This window comes from Colossoma macropomum, unplaced genomic scaffold, assembly GCF_904425465.1.
Source record: "Colossoma macropomum unplaced genomic scaffold, Colossoma_macropomum, whole genome shotgun sequence".
NCBI lineage: Eukaryota > Metazoa > Chordata > Actinopteri > Characiformes > Serrasalmidae > Colossoma > Colossoma macropomum.
Window position 1 is genome coordinate 16,735,072 of NW_023494799.1, and position 23,031 is coordinate 16,758,102.

Genomic DNA, 23,031 nt, shown 5'->3' on the forward strand with positions numbered 1-23,031 from the left:
TAAATATTTGAAGATTCTGATTCATCACTAATCAGTGTGGGGGAAAAAGCGTTATTGTAACATTTCTAATTCCAAGTTAAAGCAAATCTATGTCATTACTTGTTAGAGATATGACCCTTTGTAAAAGATTTATAAAAGACAGCAAAAGTGGTGCTGCCTTGTCTCAGAACAACACATTCTCTGCTATGACTCACTGTCCAATGACAAGGCATTAAATTAAATGTAAGTACTAAATAGGGATGTGCACAAGTACTTGAGTACTCTGTTAATTGTTCAAGGTGCTAGTATGCAAATACTGAAATCACTATTTGGGTATTTACTTCAGTTCATCACGTGAAGACTAAGAAAATACACAGACAAACAACTTAGTGAAGCTGTGATTTTCTTTTTTTTTTTTTTCAAAACTGTAAAACTGCTCATATTTGCGAGTAAGCATGTTATGCTATACTTTGCTAAGCCGAAACACGAGTGCCTTAATGTGAGCGTGATGCTAAGGACAGCATAGCAGCAGAGATATTGTGGCTTTTATTTTTAAACAAATGTTAGGACGTCGTCCATTGAAGAGGAGAAAACATCTGTAGAAGACGACACGTCTCCAGCAGCATCCAGTGTTTCACCAGTTAGGTGCAGTTTTAGCTCATTAGCTCATCTGAGGCAGTCTCCACTTTGTTACTCATCTGACACAAAAACTTACTGAACTCACTCAGCTATTTTTGAAGAGTAAAACTTGTTTTGAAATGTATTCCTGTAAGTGATGCAAAATGCTTGTGCTTTAATTTCAGCCGAAATTCATGTGTGTTTTTTTGGTGCTTTTTTTTTTAGTTGCTTTAAATTAGTCAGAATGCACAGCCCTAGTTTTAAAGCAGGATTTCAAGGACTCCAGCTAGAGGTGGACAATATGGCAAAAATGTAACATCACGATACTTCAAAAAGTTTTCACGATACACAATATGATCCAATATTTATTTCTTCTGACAACTATTAAGTTGGAACAGATATAGTAGTGCCATATTTAAAAATACTATCAAAAACTATTAATTGAATTATTTTTAATCAACACTTCTCTAAATCCAATAAAAAAAAAGATCATGTTCTCTTTGTAATCAAACATGCAGTTCAGAAGTGTTCTAAGCAGTGACGATATCCAGAAAAGCATATTGTGACATTTTGTTAAGTAATTTACCACAATAATGATAAATATTGTTATATTGCCAAGCCATAACTCCAGCTTGTACCAAGCTCTATGTTCAGTGTAGCTCTGTGCAGTGTGCCTGCACCCTGAGCTGGTTTACTTGAGTTTTGAAACCTGTATTTTGTTCCAGATACAGCTTTGAAAAAGACACCTAATTAACTTTTGTGTTCCAGTGAATTTTTAACATTTAAATACACAAAATTTTCCCAAAGTCCCTTTTTAAAGTAGGAGACTTTAACATGCCGGTCTAATGTGCTTTTCTGACTGCTTAATGTTTTAACTTAATTTTAGGCTTATCAAAAGGGAACAGTGCCTTTGTTGCCTCCTTGTGCTATGAACTTTCTTAATGATGGCATTACTGCATGAAGGTCACTCAGCACACTCATTCCTTTTAACACGCCCACCTGCTCTTTGTGAAACATGTGTTTGCCGGATCCAAAGTTATCTCAAGCAATTACTGTATATTAATAATATAAATGTGCTAATAGGTGTGTGCACACATGAATACATTAACCATGTTTTTTTCACTCATTCTAGGCATCAGCAGTCGAGCACTAAATTTAAACAATGTACAGTGTGCATACTGCCTACATCAAACTGTACACGAATTATGAGGAAACTATAAATAGATTGACGGATTGGCAAATGAAAGAAAAGGTAAGGCAGATAGATGTGGTTACACAATTTCAATAAACTGCGAACAATCCCAATAAACTTCATAAGGGAAGTGAAAATATTTCACATTTACAAGCGCCCAGAAGCTCCTGTGAATGTTAAATCAAAGCCACAACCTCAGCATCTAATTCAGCAGCCATAAATCACTTGTGATGATCTCCTTCTTAATCAACCTAAGCACAAACCACTAATAAAAGATGATAGTGTTACAGTTTTGCAAAGTCAAGGTAAAATGTTTTGCCTGTGAGGCAGGCCCAGAGAACACTCTGCGTGTCAAATAAAATTTCATCCCATGGTGAAATAAAAATAACTCCAACAATAAAGTGATTCGTTCAATCACAAAGGTATACCATGTTCTCAATAACATCTTCAGATTGATTGAACAGTAAATTGCCAGCCACCGTATATGTGGCAGAATAAGCACCACAAAGACTGGAGCATATTCTTCCAATAGAATAAGAGCCAATTTCTCTGGCTTGCACATACACAAATGTGCAACCCCCACAAGACAGAGGGGGAGTAGCTTGAAAGCAAAACCAGACTAAGACACCGAGACACACACCAAGAAAACACAAACACACACACATCCTGTCAGATGTCACGGAATGAAGTGAGCCTCCTTGCTTCGCACCCTGCACACACCTGCCATTCTGGGGGCCTGGTTTGATGTAACTTTGAAAGCAGCTTTGCCAGCCCTCCGGTTGCCTAAAAAGGAAGTCACCCAAGCCAAGCTCCAGTAATTACCTCCACAGTTCACCAGAGAGGTCTAATTTCCGTCACCTCCTGACTATTTCAGGCGTGGCGGCCACGTATGATTGATGGTTTATGAAACCTTTTTTACAGTCCTGACATTTCGTCGAAACAAGCCGAGGTCTGAACTTTCCATCTGCTCCTAGCTGCCTCGTCACAGCCCCCCTCCACCGAAGTCCTCTGCTGTCCTTGAGCCTGGGCACTGCACTTTGATCAGGGCTCTTTAGGGAAAGGCCAGGAACCCGCAAGATTAATGCCTTCCCAGGGCATATCACAGCCCACCACAACCCACTTTAATCACTCACTAGAGCTTATTGTCGATGCAGAGCGTGCGTGGGGCTGCTTACAAGCGGAGCCGTCACTGGTGTCATATTTTGCGCCACACCCTGTAGGGTGTTCCGGCTGTGCCACCACGCCATGGCTCGCAGGTCTGATAAAAGAGGGATGAAAGAGATGAGAGGAGAGGCTGTTCTATCACGTTAGCCCATCAAACTAGCCCTCTATAATTTCATTAAGCATATCTGCACAAAGATAAGGCTCCACGTGAAGAGATGGATTAAGAGCTTGAGGTGTCTTAACAAAGGCTATGCCGCAAGGGTCCAATTTGGAGCAAAGACTGTAAAACAACACAGGCCTCCGAAAATCTGTTTGTAGAAGAGGCTAGAAAGATTTCTTATGATTGAATCTAATGTGGCACTTCTTTAACTCTCTGTCCTTGTTTAGGGTTACCACGTCTCATTTAGCAGGACTCTAGCTGTAGAAAAATTACATGGCTGAGCTGTGAGAAGCCAGTAGGCTAACCATGGAGCTTGCAGTCTATTCAAAAGCTGTTTAAATGGACTTGGACACTCATTTACCTAAAATTGAGAATAAGAGCGAAGACAACAGCCAGAGGTATTATTTTACACTTAGCCTTAGTCACTTGATTCAACTGGTTGGTTCTGAAAATGTCTGGTGGCAAAAAGAGGAGCAGACTAAAAAGGTCTTAAAATTAAGTTTTAATGTACTTTACATCACTGATCTTTCCTCTGCTGGAAGATTTATCACTTGTACAAATTATGATGTGTTTTTCAGAAGATCATTAGCATCATTACAGGGATAGGAAGGTAGATTCATAAATAAGCAGCATATATCTTACACTACTAACTAAACAGCAGCATTATCATTAAAGTACCTCACTCATAATACTCACTGTCATAAACAAGGCTAGTTAAAAGTTGATACTATAATATTTCCAAGGAAAACACAGTGTTTGCGAGTCAAACCAGCACAGCACAAACAGAGTGGTTCTGTCTTTCTCCAAACTTTCAGAGGACACTTGAAGAAATAACTGGTGTTTTGCAGATATGACCACCAATACAATATTTAATTGGACAGTAGCTACGTATTCTCAGTAAACAAAATAGGAAAATAGCCTAATTATCACACACACATCAAACCCACACAGACACAGGGAAAACGTGCAAGCTCCACACAGAAAGGACCCTGGTCGCCCGGCCGGGCCCTTCTTGCTGTGAAGTGACAGCGCTACCCATTGCGCCACCCAGCCCAATTATCAGCAACTTGAAATTCTACTTTTAAAAGTTTGTTCATCAGTCAATAGCTGTCAATAGGACTCCATTTAAGTCTAACTTCAGCCTACATGTGATTTTATCATGTTGGTCTTGTGGGGCTTGGTGGCCCTCGCTGCCAAGAACAAGTGACTCTAGCAACCAGATTAAAAACAGTTTAAGGTAATAAAATAAGCAGGAAGATTCCAGAGTTCCAGAGTGGTGCAAGAATCTAAGCATTGGTCCCAACACTGGGAGACCGAGTTCAAGCCCCAGTATGCCACAGCTTTCTGGGGCCTGAAATCCAGGACAGAATAACTGACCTCACTCTCGTTGGGTGGGAAGACTCCCCCCAACCATCACTCATTGTGATGCTAGCCAGTGTGAGCCTCTTCTAGTTGACCTAACATCATTAGCTATTAGTGCTCTTCTCCAAGTGTGCTGAACTGTCCAGTAATATTGCAAAAGTGGCAGTTCGAAAGCATGCAATAGCACTTCACACATCACAGAGAAAGCACATGCTAGTCTTCACCCTCTCAGCTTGGTGTCTTTATGTGATGGGGGGAGACCTAGCTAATGGGTAAGAGCTGGCCATGACGAAAAATTAGGGACAAAAAAGTAGGGAGGAAGGATAAAGGCTACATATGAACAGTCTTTCCTATAGGCATTCCTCGATCTGTAGCCTATGATCTCACAAAAGTACTGACAGTTTCAGTCAATTACTCAGACGCTGCCAAAATAGACAAACACAGGGATAAATTCACCTCAAAATGCATTATGTAAGACCTTAATGCGAATTTTGAATCTGACCAATGAGTATTTAAGAAACAGTGTCTGAACATGACTAAACTAAACTGAGAATAGTCAGGTCCTGTCATGTTTCAAGCCCTAGTCCTAAAGATTTTTGGTTCTCTCTCCTGTGAAGCACAGTTCAGCAATGCTGTTTTAAAGAAACAGAAAGTATCTTACTTTTTACTGTCATTTGGTACACATCAATGCTTGATTTACCTGCAGATAGCATTTAATGTTACCTATCCACATTAAAGTAATAAAACCATATTGCAACATGATACATTTTAGAAGTTAAAGACCCATGTAACAGCCGACTACAATGAAGTGCCAAGCCTGGCTTGGAGTTTTAGCCCCACTGGCTTGCCAGAGAGCAGAGGGGGGCCAGGCCATGGAATAGCAATGAGCAGCTTGGACATTCAGAGGGTCAGAGTGTGTGCATGTCACTCTTGGCAGTCTTGAGGGGTGACACAATCTATCAGAACACTGGCAGAAGGAAGGAGGGAAAAGGTGATTGCAGAGAGCAGTGAGAGGAGAGGACTCCTGCCATGATGAGGAGAATGTAATGTAAAAAAATTCAAGCCTGTTTATAAGAGAATAAGTTGTTGGCTATTCCAACAATAATATTACAATCAATGTGATAAAGTGCAATTACATATGAAATTACAGTGCATCTACTGTGCATACTGCAGACACAGACCCTTAAAAAATGAAAACCCTGTCACTTACATTCTAGGTCTCCATTGTTTTTTCAGCACTTGCTTGTAGCTGCATTCATTAGTACAGGCTAGTGGTTAAAGAAAGCTTAGTTGTTTGGCTCTCTTATTTGTCTGCTTGTAGCTTTTTGCCTCTCTGTGGCAAAACTCATGTACAATATGAAGCATTACACTACAGTGCGTACTGTAATTTGATTGGTGCTGTGGTGCTGTCTCAGTTATTGCATAAAATCAATGTCCTCTGGTATTTAGCAGTGTTTAGCCAAAATTTCCATTTTAGTGATATTAGTCACCAGTAACTTCGACTTATATTATGCATTTTTTCATTTTTCCTGTTTTACATCATGCTTCTAGGTACTTCATGTCATTCCCTTAAAAAGTATTTAAGTGAAACTGAAATGAAGTGGAGAAGATGTAAGAAAGTCTGTGTTCTGTACATTAAAGTTTGTAGTGTTTGCAGACTGCTTTTCACCACCACCAACACACTATCTAAGCATGTTTTCAGGAAAAAAAGGAGCCATAATTACAGACTACAGGCTGCTCCTTATACTGACAGACTGACGATCCTCTTACCTTTCTCCAAGGGTTATACAGTAGCAACACTATCTGCTGTGTTTGCTCAAACTGGAGTAAATAAAAAATAAATAAATATGCTTTTTGGTCAAAAATTATTTATCAGAAGCTACATTTGTTCTTGGCTTGGTTTGGTAGGTTTTTGTTATGTTTAAAGGCTAAAAATTGCTTCTTGTTAAAGTAATAAAATTGCTAATGTTTAACTCTGTCAAGTAGCCTAAAGGCTACTGTTACTATGGCTATGCATTGTCTTTTTGTTTTTAATAACTGTTGTGATCATAACATAAAATTTTGTTTTTAAACTACTGACAACTTACAGCCTTAATGTTTTTTCATTCCTCCAAATGTCACTTAACAATATTTGGATAATACAAATACATTTAGAAGGATGCATCTAATATAATAAACGGAACTTATTCTAACGTTTTTAATGCTAACTATTTAGGATTGCACATTTACTGAAAACGTAACTCATTGTATTTATTTATAAAGAAAATTGCATAACTCATAATAAATCTGCTTCTTCAACATTATATATATTACACTGAGTGTGGATCCAAACCAAGGTCTGTTATTTTTCACCATGATGCTGTCTCAAGTTGGTCTTATGAAACAACTTAATGACTAGAATCCATTAATACCAATTTGTTTCCTAAAAACTCTCAAACTCCTGCAGAAAAAAAAATCATGTTTATCCTGTTTTTATATCAGAGGCCTTGAGGAAGCCTTTGTGATCAATGTGGCGCTTCTAGAGCTTATTCGAAAAAGGTGCACCAAAAGGCTGTGACCCTCGAGTCTAGCATGCTAGCTCAGTATTTAAAAACCATTTACGTGCCAAAAGAAGGCCAAGCACTGCATAAAATATGAGCAAAAACAGTGCAGCAGATAAGAAGTAATCTTCGAGGAGAAAAGAGGAGAATGGTAAAAAGTGCGGCACAATGCCAAAAGCGGTTTGTATCTAAAGTCTGTAACGGCCCTAAAAGCACAACAAATAGCATTGTCACATATTTATGTGTGAACCCTTGAATGCCAAAGTAAGCTGTGCACAGGTGTTTGGCGGAGATAAGGCCAGTCCTCTTTCCTGTTTAGGGTTCCTGCTCCCAAAAAAAAGGGGTTGGGGAGGAGGAGAAGTCGATACATATTTCCCTATCCAGGCTTGTCAGTCATTTTGAGTGGATGGTACCATTGTGTGGGGCAGGAGGTTTTTTATTATTTTGTAATTTGGAGGTGCTGTCAGAGGAGAAATAAATAAAGAATGGTCAGAATGGGAGATGCCTGACAGCCGTCTAAATATTTAGGTCAGGGGTTATGGGATTCACCTGAGTCCTGCCAACTCCATCACCTCCTCCACAGAGGTAAAAAAAGAGGATACAGAGCACTGAAGAAGATGAAAGCAGCCTTAAAGATGCTCTTTGAAGAAATAAGCCCAGTTTTCTATGAGATCCTATGTACCACTGTGCTGCCTTGATTTGGTTTGAACACTTGATAACTCGATCTGCTGGCCTTGCAGACCCTGAGACAGAATGAAAGAGATTCAGTTATGACTGCCAATGAGATATGACACAATAGCATATTTTCCGAGGGGTTAAACACTGTCGCTGATGCTGATTGCTGCGCATTGTCATGAGAGCACTAGTAAATCTGGGAGGCTGTCAGAAATAATTCATGTATTGTAATTCATGGTAAATGAATTGGACTTTTTGGTCTGTCACTTGAATACACCCATCCAAAGGCATCATTCAAAGCTGCTCCGGAGCACCAGGGAATGTCCCCAATCTGTGCTACTCAAATCAAATATATTTCTGCTCATTTAATAACAACCCAAGCACACACTTCTGCATCAGTGGATGCGTCAGTATGGAAAACACCAGCAACCTATAGTACAAATGGAACTGAGATAAAGTAAATAAATATTGACATTTTGAATCCAATGACTGATAAAGAAACAGGCCCAAATAATAGCTTCATGAAGCATATGTGCTTGGTTTAACAATTAGCCTAAAGACTAATGATTACCAGCAATATCAATAAAACACAATTTCAAGCTATCAATATGATTTAACTTCAGGACTTTTGTGGTAAAAGAAGGGAGCTACATTTGAGATACTTGAAGAAACAAAGCACAACCTGAACAGCATCTAGAAAAACAGTAGTTATATGCGTAAACTATGCACAAAAAGATTTTTGCTCTAATTCTAATCATATATATATATATATATATATATATATATATATATATATATATATATATATATATATATATATATATATATATGCCCGTAAAACGTTAAGCTTTTTCAAATTAGCAAAATTTAAATAAACTGATGAAACAAATCAGTATGGGATAAGTCTTATGGGTAAACTTGGAGACAGTCTTTTACAGAAAGAAGTGTCAATATTGTTCCACTCAGCACTGATGGCTTCAAACAGCTGAAAAAGATTGTCAAGCTATTTTGTGTTTATTGTGAGACTAAATATTCTTTATGGGGTTAAATCTGGACTCTGACCAGGCCAAAACGTCATTAAAAACCTTAGTATTTTGGGCTTGGCCCATTTTATTTTTTGCATGGAAGTGTATGTGTGGAGACAGTATCTTCTCTGCTGGAGGGCACTGTCCTCATGTTTTAGACAGTATGCAAGAGTCCCTCTTCTGCCCACACTCTCCTGAGAAGGACACAGACTCTTTCCAACGAGACATTCTTTTCCCCTTATGTCCTTCAAAAGCGATGAGTAAAAATGTATTACAGAGCAGACAGTATGAAAGGAAAATTGAGCAGGGCGACCCACATTTCCATTAAATAGCCTGATTTGAGAGAAAACAGAGAACTAGCTAAAATGGTCACCTTCATTTATTGGTGCCAAGGCCAGTGCCTTCTACTCCACACTGAATTCACAGCTCTGTTTTTTCTCTGAAGACCACAAGCTAAAATCATTCACCCAAAGAGCACCAGCTGTCCTTCACTCCCTTCTCACTCATCCTCTTTTGGGCAATAAGTGATTGGTCATTCTTGCATGATATTTCCTGCCATGAATGAAGAAGAAAATCCACACGTGAATTATTAACGTCAGCTCTTAAAATCAATCAATCAATGCTTAAAAAGTCAATCATGTAAAGCTTGACCCGAAACCCGTGTATGCACCAGTCTCACATCGACTAGACCACTGTCTTAACATTCCACAGTTATATGTGAGCTGCTCATTCAGAGGCTTTGAATAAAAGTCTGCAACATAAAGTATGTTTAAAAGTCAGTTCCTCATATAAGCAGGAGTGAAAATGGGCCCAAACGCCCAATAAATTACACGTTACTGAACAATATCGCTGTTGTCGGAAGAAAACCTTGCATCTCCATTTTTGTCATTTTCCAGTTTTTGACATAATTTGAAAATGCCTGTTGCCCTTTACATTTTGTGTAAATTTCATGAAGAATGGACCAAGAGAAATGGCCAAAAGTGACTTGGAAAAATGTCTGGTTCCACTGACTTAAATTAAAAGTAAAGTAGGTCTTTTCCTTCTCCTGTAAAGTTACCATTTTGGAGATACAAGGTTTTCTTCCGACAACAGCGATATGCTATTCACTGCATAGTTGATTAATAAACTCGTTGGTTAGCAAAACACTTTTTATGAAAAACATACATACATTATGAAGTACAATGTGCACGATTCCACATCCAACACAAGGCCGCATGTCATTTCCGTCCCCTCAGGCAAATTGAGTCCCAGAAAGCTAAGGCCTCACAGATGAGGTCTGCAGCCAGAGTCTATTGGCTCTTTTCAGCCAATGGAAACTTGCGGTGCAGCAGGGTCCTGCCAGTCTCCATGGTAACGCATTCTGCAGCACTGTGTCCAAGTGTTCGAAAGGTACAGTAAAAACAGCTAAGAAACTCCACAACCGATAATAAAAGTGGTTCTTTGCTTTCAAGTTGCCTCAAACTTTGGTGGAATCCTTTGAATATCTATTGTACATACATTATAAATCATACATTTATCTTTTTTTGATGAGTCACATGTTTGCTGAAAATTTCAGGAAGTGAGCTAATTTTAAAATGTCCAGTGCATACATCATACATTTTTATGGCCAATTTTAATTTCTTTGCTGTGAAAATGTAGATGAATGGCCACCGGACATTCTAGCTAAGTAGATGACATATATAAGTAAGACGGCGTATTAGTATCTTTGTCAAAATAGTGGTTGTTTTGACAGTTATTTGGCATTTTATGCTTGTACTCTGCCTTGATGGAAATCTTTGCTAGTTGCAATGAAAATTCCATATACTAATTGATTTGCAACAGTCTATCAAAAGTTGCTGGCTAGTGTTTTTGTTCTTTAAGGTTTAGCCAACATACAAGTGTCAGATTCATCCAGGGACGGGGGAGTAGCTAAGTAGCGCGCTATTTTTTGTAGTTAATTACAATGTTTTGTAGCTAATAGCTGTAGCTGCTACAGTTTTATGAAATGTAGCTAATAGCTTTAGCAACTACAAATTTTTGTGTAGCTATAGCGAAAATTTTCACTACAATTTCGCTACTGGCTTCAGGCAATCTGTGCAAAATCTGAACCATAGAGCGCAGTTGGTAACTGGGCTGGTGGTGATTGTGCAATCCTGACTGAGCTGCGGACAGTTCGAGCAAACGGTCACGCACTGATCACCCCTTACTAACAGGCTTAGCTCAGGGGTTGCAACTGAAATGTTAAGAAGAGCCATTCTGTCCTTTCAACAAAAATGAAACTACCTTGGGAGCCACAACATTTTGTGTCCGTTTCACCATCTTGGCTGTAAGTATGTCTCAGTATGTGCTGATGTACGTGTACAGGATAAAAATTAAATAAACGAAAACTCAGACTTACTTTGCTCTGCTTTAAACTTTAGCTCAGCTATAGCTGCTTTTCTCGCATCTCAGGAAACTTCTCCGCGAGTTTCTTGTAAAATGTGTCTCAATGTTTGACTTTTTACGAGGTTGAAGTTGCTTCTCATTCTCCTGCTTCTCATTCGAATTGTCCCGTTCCATCTTAAATGGTACCTGAGGCGCCAGATTGTACTGCTGCACCATCTAAGGTGGAACGGGAGAATTCGAACAAGAAGCAGGAGAAAGAGAAGCAACTTCAGCTTCGTGTGTTGTTGCAGATTAAACGTATCAGGAAACCAGCTGAGTGATTATAAATACAAATTTATTTAATTATATTATTAATTATAAAAACAAAGTCCATTCGTCTCCAAATTATCAATGTTCGTCTTAAATCTTTCTTTTTGCAGTTTTGTTATCTGCATTGCTGTGTGACCAGCAGTCTGTGCATCAGTCTTCTGTGTTAAAGGTTGGTGAATTAGCAGTCATACATTAATTCCAGCGTTTAAGATTATTTATTGTGAAAACTGTGTTAGAACTGTGTGTTATAACGATTTTACAGCAAAGGACGATTATGTCATTTTACCTAAAAATCTAGTTCTGCTGTGGAGCCGCAGCAGCTCTGCAGCAGTGGAGATATTATTCAGGCCTGATTCTCACCCCAAACAGAACCAGGGTCAATGATGAGAATTTTGAGGCTAAAGTGTTGCTGAAGTTTAACAAAGGACTCTGAATGTCATGTCTGTACAGACCTTGCTGAAATGTTTAAATTGGAGCAGTTTTATTTCAACAGTTGACAGTGCTATGCACAAAGTTTGTTTGGTTTGTTTTGTTGATTTTTATTAGAAAAAACCTGGAATGATTGACTTTACCTTTAGTCTAAATTTTTGTTGGATATCGCCTTTGGTTGTGTAAGTTTGATTGTTGGTTACACTTAAACTTACTTCTTGTATATTTGCAGCTTTTTAATTTACGTTTCTTTCTGGCTCATGATTAAATGCAGTGTCTTGTTCACACTATCAGTTGGGCTTGTTTGGTGTGACAGGCGGAGATAGACAAACATTCTGACAATCGCGTTTGAAAGTAGCTAAAAAGTAGTGCAGTTGCTAAAAAGTAGCCACCACTTTTTCTAGAAAAGTAGCTAAATTGTAGCTAGCAACAAATTTTGGGAAAGTAGCTACAAAGTAAAGAAAGTACTGAAAACCAATTTTTTTAGTAGCTATCCCAACCCTGGATTCATCACTGCAAAAGTTTATGTACCTGTATGCACTGCAAAGTTATGAGCCGCTTTCTTTCCAGACAAGGGAGGCAGTTGCTTAGGGCAACTATATAAAATATGTAAAACGTTTTAATGTTTTTTGCTACTATTGTGTTCTAAGACACAACAGTATGAATTACAATCTCTCTCTTTACCCTTTTTAATGCAAAGGTGAGTAAATAATTAATGAAGTGTAACTCATGTCTAGAATGCTAGAATCTTAAGTGTATGTGTTTGGATGAGAAAAACTCATTTGCTGAAACAGATGTAATTACAGATCAATTAAAAAGCTGCCCAGGGAGATAATTACATGCTTGGGGAAGGTGTCTTCAAGCAACTGGCAGAGTCCAACAAACAGGAGCAATTTAGTGTCATATTTGGTGAGTTTCAATAAAAGAAAAGCCAACAAGCACCGCCAGAGCAATATTCCATCCTGATAACGTTCTACTCCGGGGAGGAAAAGAGCAGAAAGAGTCACACCTGGCTATCACATGTGTGGAACTAGAAAGAGCTTTCTGCTTCTCTTTGCCGATCTGAAAATAAATGTGTGAATGTAAAAGAAAAGGTGCTATATGTGACGCAACAATGTCTACAAGTCAGAATTAGCATCTGCAGTCATGACAACAGCACATCCTCAGTCTGGCTATGTATAAATGCAGCACTTCTTCTTTTACCCAAAGGACCAATCGCATGATTATGCATTAAGGACCAGTGTCTTTGGGATTTCAGAGCCCACGCCTTAGTGTTGGATTCAGTCCCATTATATCACACTTAAATGAGCTCATGGGAATGCTGTCTTAGAAATACCGGGCCCTGGCTATGGAGTAAATTAAGTAAAATCCTATGATGAGTGTCCTCCATTATTATGCATGCAATGGCTGATATCCTTGGCCTTTCTGAAAGCCGTATCATGAGAGCTATGAAAGATGTAAAGGGCTGACCCATTTGGCCCAAGCAGAAACACATCATCCATTGCTTTGGACAGGAGTTCCCAAGGTTCTCTCCATGGAGAAATTGAGGAGAACATACTAATGTGCATTTTGCCTAGAAGGCATGTTTTCTTCTTTTAATTCCACCGAATGGTCTATTGTGAGGTTTAATTACACATCCCGAATTAGTGCTCTTGACTGCTTAAATCATTCAATTCTAAGCATCTAATTCTAAGAAATCTATGCTACAGCAGAGTCAATGTACTGTAATGATCCCCTATGTCTTCCTAAAATATCTAATAATTATTGCAGATCCCAATCTTGGAACACTATTATATTATAAAAAGTAGCACGATTACATTGATAACAGAGGGACGTTTAAGTCTTTCCATATAGATTCCTCTCCTCCAGTCACTGCTTCTTTGGCCGAAATACCTGACCCTCGCTCTGACAGCCCCCCAATCTCCAACCCATCCCAGCTCTATTAGCAATCAAGCATGTCATAGCAGGTACTGCAGTCTGGCCTCGCACACTCATAAATCTACTGTAGAGCTGCAGCAGAGGGAGACTTGCAGGGACTGCCATCTCAGGCACATTAGCATCAAGGAAAACATCACTACTGCACACACGGCATATATGCTCAGTTTATATGCAATAATCTGTGTATTTCTGCTAATTATATGTAGTTTAGATAACTCAGTTAGTCAGTTTTAGTGTATTTTCTCTGCTCCTGCTCTTTTCTTATTGGTCAATATTATGGCTGAACGATATTGCGGGAAAGTCACATTGTGATATTTTAGTTTTTGCAATTATTCTGCAATTCTCAAGGACCACTAAAATCCAGATAAACTATTCTTATCATTCTACCAACAGAAAAGAAGCATCTCAATAGGAATTAAGGCAGTAGTTCAATATTCTGGTTAGTCTCATGGGGCCAGGTGTGATGTCGTAACGGGAACATCTATGGATAACCATGGAAAATTTTGGGCTAATTGTGGACTTTAATGAAGACATTTTAGGGAATAAACTGAGTGTAAAATTCTAAACCAATCCAAGGCTTTGTGAAGACCAAAGTTGGGGGTGATGGTGTGCTCATCAACATTGTCCGGCAGACAACAAGCCTGTCATGTCAAACTCATAGATGTTAGAAGTTAGCATGAATAAAAAGTGCCCCCAAAAAACTCCAAATAAGCAGACTGATGTTTGCGGAACATTAACATTATCTCCTGCAAGGGAAAAACAGTTCCATTAGCCAAAGATAGCATTTCCCTTGCTAGCCTGGCTTGCTTTTGTTAAAAAAAGAGAAATTTAGTAGTTATTCAGTGGGGCCATACCTTGTAACAAGCTGTCCCCAGATGTCCATACTCATTACGAGACCACATCAGACAGGTTAGAACTACATAAAATGGGCAAAATACCATACTGCAATTATAATGCTATATACTGAGATTATAATATACCTACTAGTATATTGGTAAACAAAGAGTGAATCCTTGATGTGTGCTGCAAAATATAATATGCAAGTGAAATCATCTTAAATGAAGTCAATATATCTTACATAGTTCATTTTGAGATTGTTCGATTAAGAGCATTATAAGATTGTTTAACTTATTTCTAAATGTTTTTACTTGTTTATGTAGTAAAATTGTCTTCAAAAAATGGTTGCAAGCATTCTTTCTGGAAACATGCAATATTATTCACATTATGTCTTGAAACAAGCAAAATCAATAGTATAAAACAAGATAAAATGACTGAAAAGAAAAAAAATCAACAAATAAAATGACTAATTGTATAATGCTCTAACAAGAATGATAAATATTAGATACACTAACCAGATTTGAGATGTTTTCTCATGCCAATATACATTATTTATTGCACTGTGATGAGGTAAACGACTGGCCTGCATTATTTTTGACCAGAATTATCTATGTGTGTTATGTGTGACAACAACCCACAGAACATCTGTTATTGGTCAGGATGTTCACAGCACACAGTAAAACATTCAGTGATTGGTTAGAGGCTAATTTGTGCATTGCACACTTCTGCAATAGCCTATTAGTATTGCAGGCTGATGTCACAGTCATAATTAAAACAATATATTGTGAAGGCTTAATCAGAGGTCATGCAGGTGATTAGGTGAATTTACATAAGAAAATAAGTTTTAACATGCTGTGTTGAATTTTTGGCTTTATCCTGGCTTGAGTTGCCTGTTTTGTTTAGACTCTGAAGGGCAGTGGTATTAAACAATTGTATGCTCACTGAAGATTTTAAGTAAGCTTTTTACTCTTCATTGAGTAATGATGTTTAACTCCACTATGTATGGTATCAACTACTGTTAATTTCATAATATATTTGTTACATGTTGTTATATGGTGTGCTGGCGTGCACAGCAGCAAGCCTATCGTTATTCAAGGGATGGTAGGCTGGCTTCCTCACTTTGAGGTAAAACAGTGGAGAGTCTGGCATGGTAGAATGATTCCATAAGGCTCTGTAATGTCTAATTTAGCATGTGGCAATTCCACTAATGATTTTTTTCATGAATGCAGTGACTCACTAGACCTGCTGTTTTTCTCTTAGCTTAGTGTTGACATTTTTTTACCTGTTCGCTGACACCTCTGTTTGTGCCTACTTGATTCTTGTTTCTGTTTTGCTTAAATCTAAATTTCTGACATTTCTTGGGTTACATGAATTGTGCATCTGCTAGACTTTGAATGAAGTTGGTTTTAGGCCTGTGTGAATCAAGACATTGCGGTAACAGACCTACAAGATGGTAAAAACCGATTAAATTCTAGTAATGAAAGTCAAAGCATTTATTTTCTGCAAGTCGAGGCAAAGCACTAACTGTTCCCACAAGACACATGGAGTGCGTTTTAACATGTGGGGAGGGTGCCTACATTCACTGCGACTAGATGCTTTTCTCATCAACCTGTAGAAATGTGACATGCAGCCATGCACAGTAGCTATGCAAACCATATGGAACAAAACAGAACAAGATTATTAAAAAAAAATGACTCATTGTAAGCTTGCAGAATTTATGCTGATCTTAACCTAGGCTCGCTGCCCTGTGCTACTGCCCATTACATTGCCTTACTCAATACACTTCTTATAGGCTATTGATTATAGTGTAAATTTATAAAATGCAACAAAGTAAAATCAGACAATCGGTTCTCATTATCGACTGAGACATTCTATATCAGTTCATCTTGACTATTAAATATAAGGACTTGTCCAAAGCACAGCATCATTTAACCATCTTCCAGCTTGGCTCACAGGCTTAAACAAAATCTAAGACACATTACAGACACTGCAAGGTGGAGAACAGTAACATACTCTATATCTACACTCCAACACCATGCAAATTAAATTATTAAAATCTAGGCTGTTTTATTTGCTTGGATTATTATTATTATATATTATTGTTATTATTATATTATTATTCCATTATTTAATTTGTTTTTTTAGCTACTTGGGGCCTAATCAGGCCACATCTAATTTGCCATCAGCCTATAAATCAAACTAGCAGCTTAACTTAAATTTGATGTATGCAAACTATGTATATGACACTGTAATTCATTTGGTCAAACAAAAGTGTAAATGAATGAATGGCTTCTTTTCCTGCAGGTTGAAGACACAGCGTATAGAACTTTGTATAGAATTATGGGATTATTTTGAAGATTAGTCTTTAAGGCTTTAGTATGTGGCAGGACAGAAATTAGGCTAGCAGAGAAAAGGATAGGTGCTAGATATAGAAGTCACAAGTTTATATTCAGCCTCTAGTCAAACAATAAGAACCTGAAAATGTCCTTAGGTAAAGCTTACGAGGTAGCATTATCCAGCTGGTGAGAATCATCTTAATTTAGTGCAGACCATGTTAGCAAGCAACATATCACACATTATGCACATAGATTCGACACAGAGTCAAAACAGCTTTGAAGAGCTTCTGTTAATGCAAAAGATCTGTGAGTCAAGTGACCCTGAGCAACTTTTGAGTGAGAGACGTGGGCATGGTTCAAGGCAACCAGTTAACTGGGTCACTGCAAGTAAGAAGGTGAAATTAAATAAAGTGCAGCTGATGAACACATCTCAACAAGGGAAGGGAAAATTACTACCCTCAACTCAATAGCCTCAGAGAGTGAAAAGGGCGATAATCAACTAAGCACAGGTCAAAAATGCAAGAAGCAGAGCCAGAAATAGTCCCTCCTTGACCTGTTATTTAGACACAGTGAACAGGTCCAAGCTGCTCCTTGCTTTCTGTCGAATCACTGAACACATACATCTGAATGACTATTCACCAAAACATCTTGCAGCTACATGCAGACATCCACAGTCAGCAAATGACCTCTCTGCACTGGGCATAAACAGTTTGTGCAGAGTTGGCCTGTGAGTCACAGAACGTGAGAGTCACAGAATGCTGGAGGTTTCCCTACCCAACTCCATCTGAGAGGCTGTGAAGAAAAAAATAATGCAGCACATTATGGACTCTATTTAAATTGACATATTTAAATAGTGAGCACGTAGAGGGAATAAAGAAAAAATAGAAAGCGGATGGCTAAAAGCAGCTTAGAGTTTCTTTTATGGACGAGGGACAGCTCTGCGCTCATACGCACACTGCTCAAATATCCGTTTGCTTTCCCCCTTCCACATCCTAGCAACTTTTCTTTTTCCCGTCGACAAACTCCATTACAGACTTGACAAATCCATTACAGACCCATGGAGAGTTTTTTCCCTCTTCCAAAAAAAAGCGAGGGGGGGGAGGGGGTAGGGGTACATTATTTTTTCCCTCTGACTGGTGGAGGAATATCATAAATAAAGCAGGTGCTCAAGCTGGCAGTTGTGAAGCCTAAGGCTGCAGGCCCCTGTGCAAAGAATTGAGATTAACAGCAACACAGTGTAAAGAAAAGTTCATACTGCAGCTATGAAATTAGTGAACACAGTTTGATTTAGGCTACCCTAGTCTCACAGACCACAGAGATACACTGACCCCCTGATTTGTATTGTAGGATGACCGGAACAATCTGAATTTTGTCAATAATACTCCTATTGTCTAACTGCACTGCTGTACCTACCAGTCTGATAGTAAACAATGTTTTGTTTCTCAAATTAAATGCTAGTTAGTTAGCTGTAGCAAACAGCTGGATTGTCTATACACCATTAGCACACAACAATGAGCAGACATGGTGGTGGATTAAAAAAAAAAAATCCTATTTTTAAATGGTATAGTAGCAACCTTGTGCACGTTTCCTGAAGGTCTGTTCATGAAACTTTGGGGTCGATCACTTTGCAAATCTGTTAATTGTCCCCTTCCAATCAAAATTGGTGGCCGTTCATCATGTTGAGCCATGAAACCCACTGCATTCTCTGATGATAGTCTGGCTTATGAGGCTAAAGGCCTCAGTATACTTCTTGTGGAGATGACGTTTGGCTGGCTTCAGCAAATAATATGACATACTTGCTGAGAAATCGAACAACCGCAGACATGTGGAGGCTTTGCTTGTTTGTGGAAGTTCAGTGGCAGTTTGGCAAACTCCATAGACAAACACAATAGGACACAACAACACGTGAGTCGCTTTGTTTCACTGAAAAAATACCAAGATGGCCAACCTCAAAGTTCACATTTGTTGTTTTCAATAAGACCTAAAACACCTAAAACATATATTAAATTAATATATATGCCACAGTTAAATGAGCTGGTGGCATTCTAACATGTCGTTTTGGAAATGTTGGGGGAAAAACTGACTAGACACATATCTGTACCCTTCTTAACAGGTGTTTGTTCACACACTTTTTCTAAATTTAGATATACATCACATAAGTGTGCAATTATGTAAGACAAAGCAAGTGTGAGCTTTGGGACAGGCCATACGCCTGCCCCATCTGCTGTTCAGAATGATTGGGCCACGTCCTTCTGGCCTGATCGGCGGGGGCAGCCTGGTGCAGGCGATGTCAGGCAGTACAGTGTGAACTGAGTCGCCGTGCCTCATAGAAAGGCGCTGGCAGGAGCCTGACGAGATGCATGCAGAGAGCAAATGTGAACTCTAATAGAGAGTGGCACGTCGAGAGGAACGAGGCAAAGAGTGTGACTGAAAATGAGTGCACCTCGGCGAAATGAAAACTAAGCTGAATATATAAAAAGGGAGAAAGAACGACTAAATAAAAATGAGAATATGACAGGTTGAGATTTCTATCATGATCTCATGAAAGGCTGTTGGCGACCTACTGAGCCCATAAGTAGCATATTTTTTAAGGCAAACACAGAGGCTCAAAGCAAAGGACATTACTTTCTGCTTCCTAATTACAAACACCGCACGTTCAGGCTTCTCTGTTGTGTGTTAAGTTGCTTGACAGGGTGAAACAGGTGCACAGGAAGTGTGTTACACTGAGGTAGGTGTCCGTTTGCCATTGTGATCCAAAGGAGCACTGAGCTAGGCTTATCAATGGCCAATGATAATGAACAAATGCTCCGAGGGCAGATAACAATGGACGGCCCACCAGGGCTGAGATACCAGGCCATGGCGATGGGCTCAGTGCTCCTTTGTAATTCAAAAGATCATATTTCAAAAGAGAAAAGTGAGAGAGAGAGAGGGAGAGAGAGAGAGAGAGAATGCTGATATGATGTGATCAGAAGAAGTGTCAGAAGACACTGAAAGGAAAAAACAAGGGCAGGGCTGAGTTATTAGTTCTCCACCACTGACTCAACTGCAGAAGTCTGTTCAGACAGTGGGAGGAATGCAGTTCCCTCCTTATCATTGACAAGCCTTACAAAAAGCACTACATCTCAGGTTTCAGCTCACTGCCCGCTGGTAAGGCAGCCATGCTCCAACACTTATAATGGTACCAAATTCTGCTAAATTGAATTCTTAATTCTCACCTTCAAAATAAACTGATAGCCTAAACAGTGGTTGAAGATCTTAGCATTGAGATTAACACATTAAAAATATGCTGAATCTAAAGGTGGCCCATATGTCAAAAATATAACATTACAATATAATATGTTTCACAATATTCCTGAGATTTGCAAACAAGTTGGAATGGAAAACATGCACCAGCAGTGCAGCAATCTATGAAATACCTGTTTTAATATTGCAATTTTTTGTTTGATTAATTTTATTTTTTAATTATTATTAATTAAAAAGTAATACAAGGAAAAAAGTAAGACTAGTAAAAAGTAAAAACAAGTAAAAAAAAAAATACATTTCAATGCCATACTGGCATAATGGGCCAGCATCCAATCAGGTACTTATTACAAAGAAGGATTCAAATTTTGCCAAATTTTTTTTGGGCAATAATCGACCGTAATTAATCAGCAATTACTCATTAACCAGAAAGCCAAAATTAGCAAGCCCAAAATCAGGGATGCAACCCAACAAAATAGGTGGGTCGCAAACTAGTGGAATCGACAATGTGAGGTCCAAGTATTTTTTTGAAGGCAAAAGTAGGCACTTTGCCTGTTGGCACTATAATCCGCTGTCAGGTACTGTGGGAGTAGAAAGTGAAAGAAGAAGTGAATATGCTTGTTGAAACTGATCAGGTTTGCACCTTTGACCTGTAGGGCCGAGGCAGAAAGAGCACAGTGTGTTTCGTCAATCTAACAAGTGTGGACAAGGTGACCTGGGTCTTAAACAGCAGAGCCAGGAGACACACATGCGCACACACCTCTCCTTCTATTGTCCAGCACTGAGATTAAGCCTCTAGCATTAATGAGCTACCTAGATGGAATGCCAAACTGCAAGAGCGATGCAATAAAGAACGGCTTACTGTACACACACCTCCACACAGCGGCGTGATGACAGAACACCTCAAGTAGCACAGGCCTGCATGACTGCAAGTCCACAGAGCAACTCTGTTACTCATTTAGATATTCACACTGGGGCCAACACCCCAACAATAGGCTTCAACTGTTTAACTTTGTGTGTGTACACATTCCAGAAACTGATGACCCCACATACACACACAATCTCTCATTCACACACAAATCAATTTACATTTAAGTTGTAAGTAAAAGTGCTGGTTTGCATATTCTTCATGTTGGCCAGTACTATCTCAGAAATGCCTGCCCCCACATGTTGCTACAGAAATATGCTCAGCAAGCGTGTGCAACACATTGACGCAACAGAGGGGCACTTATGAAGCACTCGCAGAACATCAGTAAATGTCAAGAGATTGTTTTCCTCAAACAACAATGGAATGTAATCTACAAGGTTTTCAATCTAGAGCTTCTAAGCCAATAAGAATCAGAATCAATAACTGACCACTTACAATTAAATTTGTCTTGGCAGAAGCTCACATTGAAACAAACAGGTAATTAAACAGAATATATGATAGAAGAAAATATGTACTAGTGGTCAAAAGTTTAGTATCAAAAAAACTTGTATCTATGGCAGATAAATGGCTATGAAGAAAGGAGAAACTTTCAATGTGTCCTTAAAGATAAACTTCACAAAATTCTTTAATGTATGAGAAAGTATAACATTGAGAATGAAGTTCTTATAAAATTAACATCTTTAACACCTCATATTTAAAACATGATAATCTCAGGCAGGTAGCTATAAGCAAATAATCATAATATTTATCATTTAATAACTTTTTGGCATCCCAAAAAATGACACTGAACATTAAATAAAACATCTTCTGATGCCTTTCAATCTACACTGTGTAATGATTGCACTGTTTATGATTCCAAACTTTTGATTGCTAGTGTGTATATATATATATAAATAAAATAAAATAAAAAGTTTCATGTACAAAAGAAAATACATACAGAGTGAAGTGCATGTGCAGAGCAATGCTGTGAATGTTGTGATTAAATACAAAGCTGTTTGCAAAACATAAAGTGAAATACAGCAGCTCCCCAACTAGTGTCATCCCCCTGTCTAACCTAATGAACATTATTTAAGACAGCGCAGGAGGCTGCCCTGCTAAAGCCATTTAAACAGACGGCACTCTGCGTGAGTCTTGCGCACAGACCTGCTCTGAACAGGAGCCTGTTGCACCTGCACAACTCCCGGTTCCAACACGGCACTGAGAAAGCGAAGCACGGGGATCATTACAAAGAAAAAAAGTGCAGTAACATAAACGTTTACCTTCCAGCACTGAGGTGGGATGAAGTCCTTGTGTGTCCCCCATTGTACACTCTCTCTCCCCTCTCTCCCTCCTTCTCTCTGATTCAGCTGACAGGAGAATTGGTGGTCTAATAGGTTCCCATGTAGCGACTTCTTTCCCTTTTCAGACAAAACACTGAAGGGTATTTTTTCTCTGAAGCCGAGAAATTAGCATGAGCTGCTTCCTGCCTCACCTGTACTCATCTAACCTGTTCTGCTATTGATCGACACCACTTCCTCCTCCCCACTGCACTTCACGTGCACCTGTTGAAACCAGATGCATACGTTAGAAAATAACGCATAAGCCATAAAAAGCCTTCTTCAAAGTCACCTTGAGTATTTTTCTTCCAATGCCTTATTTTTTCTATGAGCCAATTACAGCTTTTTAAAGCATAATTTTACATAAAATGCTATTATATACCACACCATTTTCCCACCGCAGGGAACGGCAGATCTTTTCGAACATTATCTTTGCCTTGTAAGCACACAGGACAACAGAGACAACATAGCTTATGCAGCTTATACTGAGAATGTCCCAGTGGTATGACCAACTGAAGTAATTATATGTTTTTCTTTCAAACTGCATAAAATTATTGCTGAAATAGCAAAAAACAATTATAAGATGTTTTCCCAAAATAAGCTGAGTGAACTGGAAATT

The 23,031-nt window shown here is 38.8% G+C and overlaps 1 protein-coding gene across 1 annotated transcript in view; it reads right to left on the minus strand.

Moving 5' to 3' along the window:
• The window catches only part of LOC118819423 (inactive N-acetylated-alpha-linked acidic dipeptidase-like protein 2), a 321,925-nt gene extending 299,473 nt beyond the window's left edge, over positions 1 to 22,452 (minus strand). The window contains exon 1 of the mRNA XM_036587209.1: positions 22,356 to 22,452. Coding sequence (XP_036443102.1) covers positions 22,356 to 22,398 — 43 coding nt within the window. The 5' untranslated portion in view covers positions 22,399 to 22,452. The remainder of the gene's footprint in view (positions 1 to 22,355) is intronic.
• Positions 22,453 to 23,031: the final 579 nt, after the last annotated feature.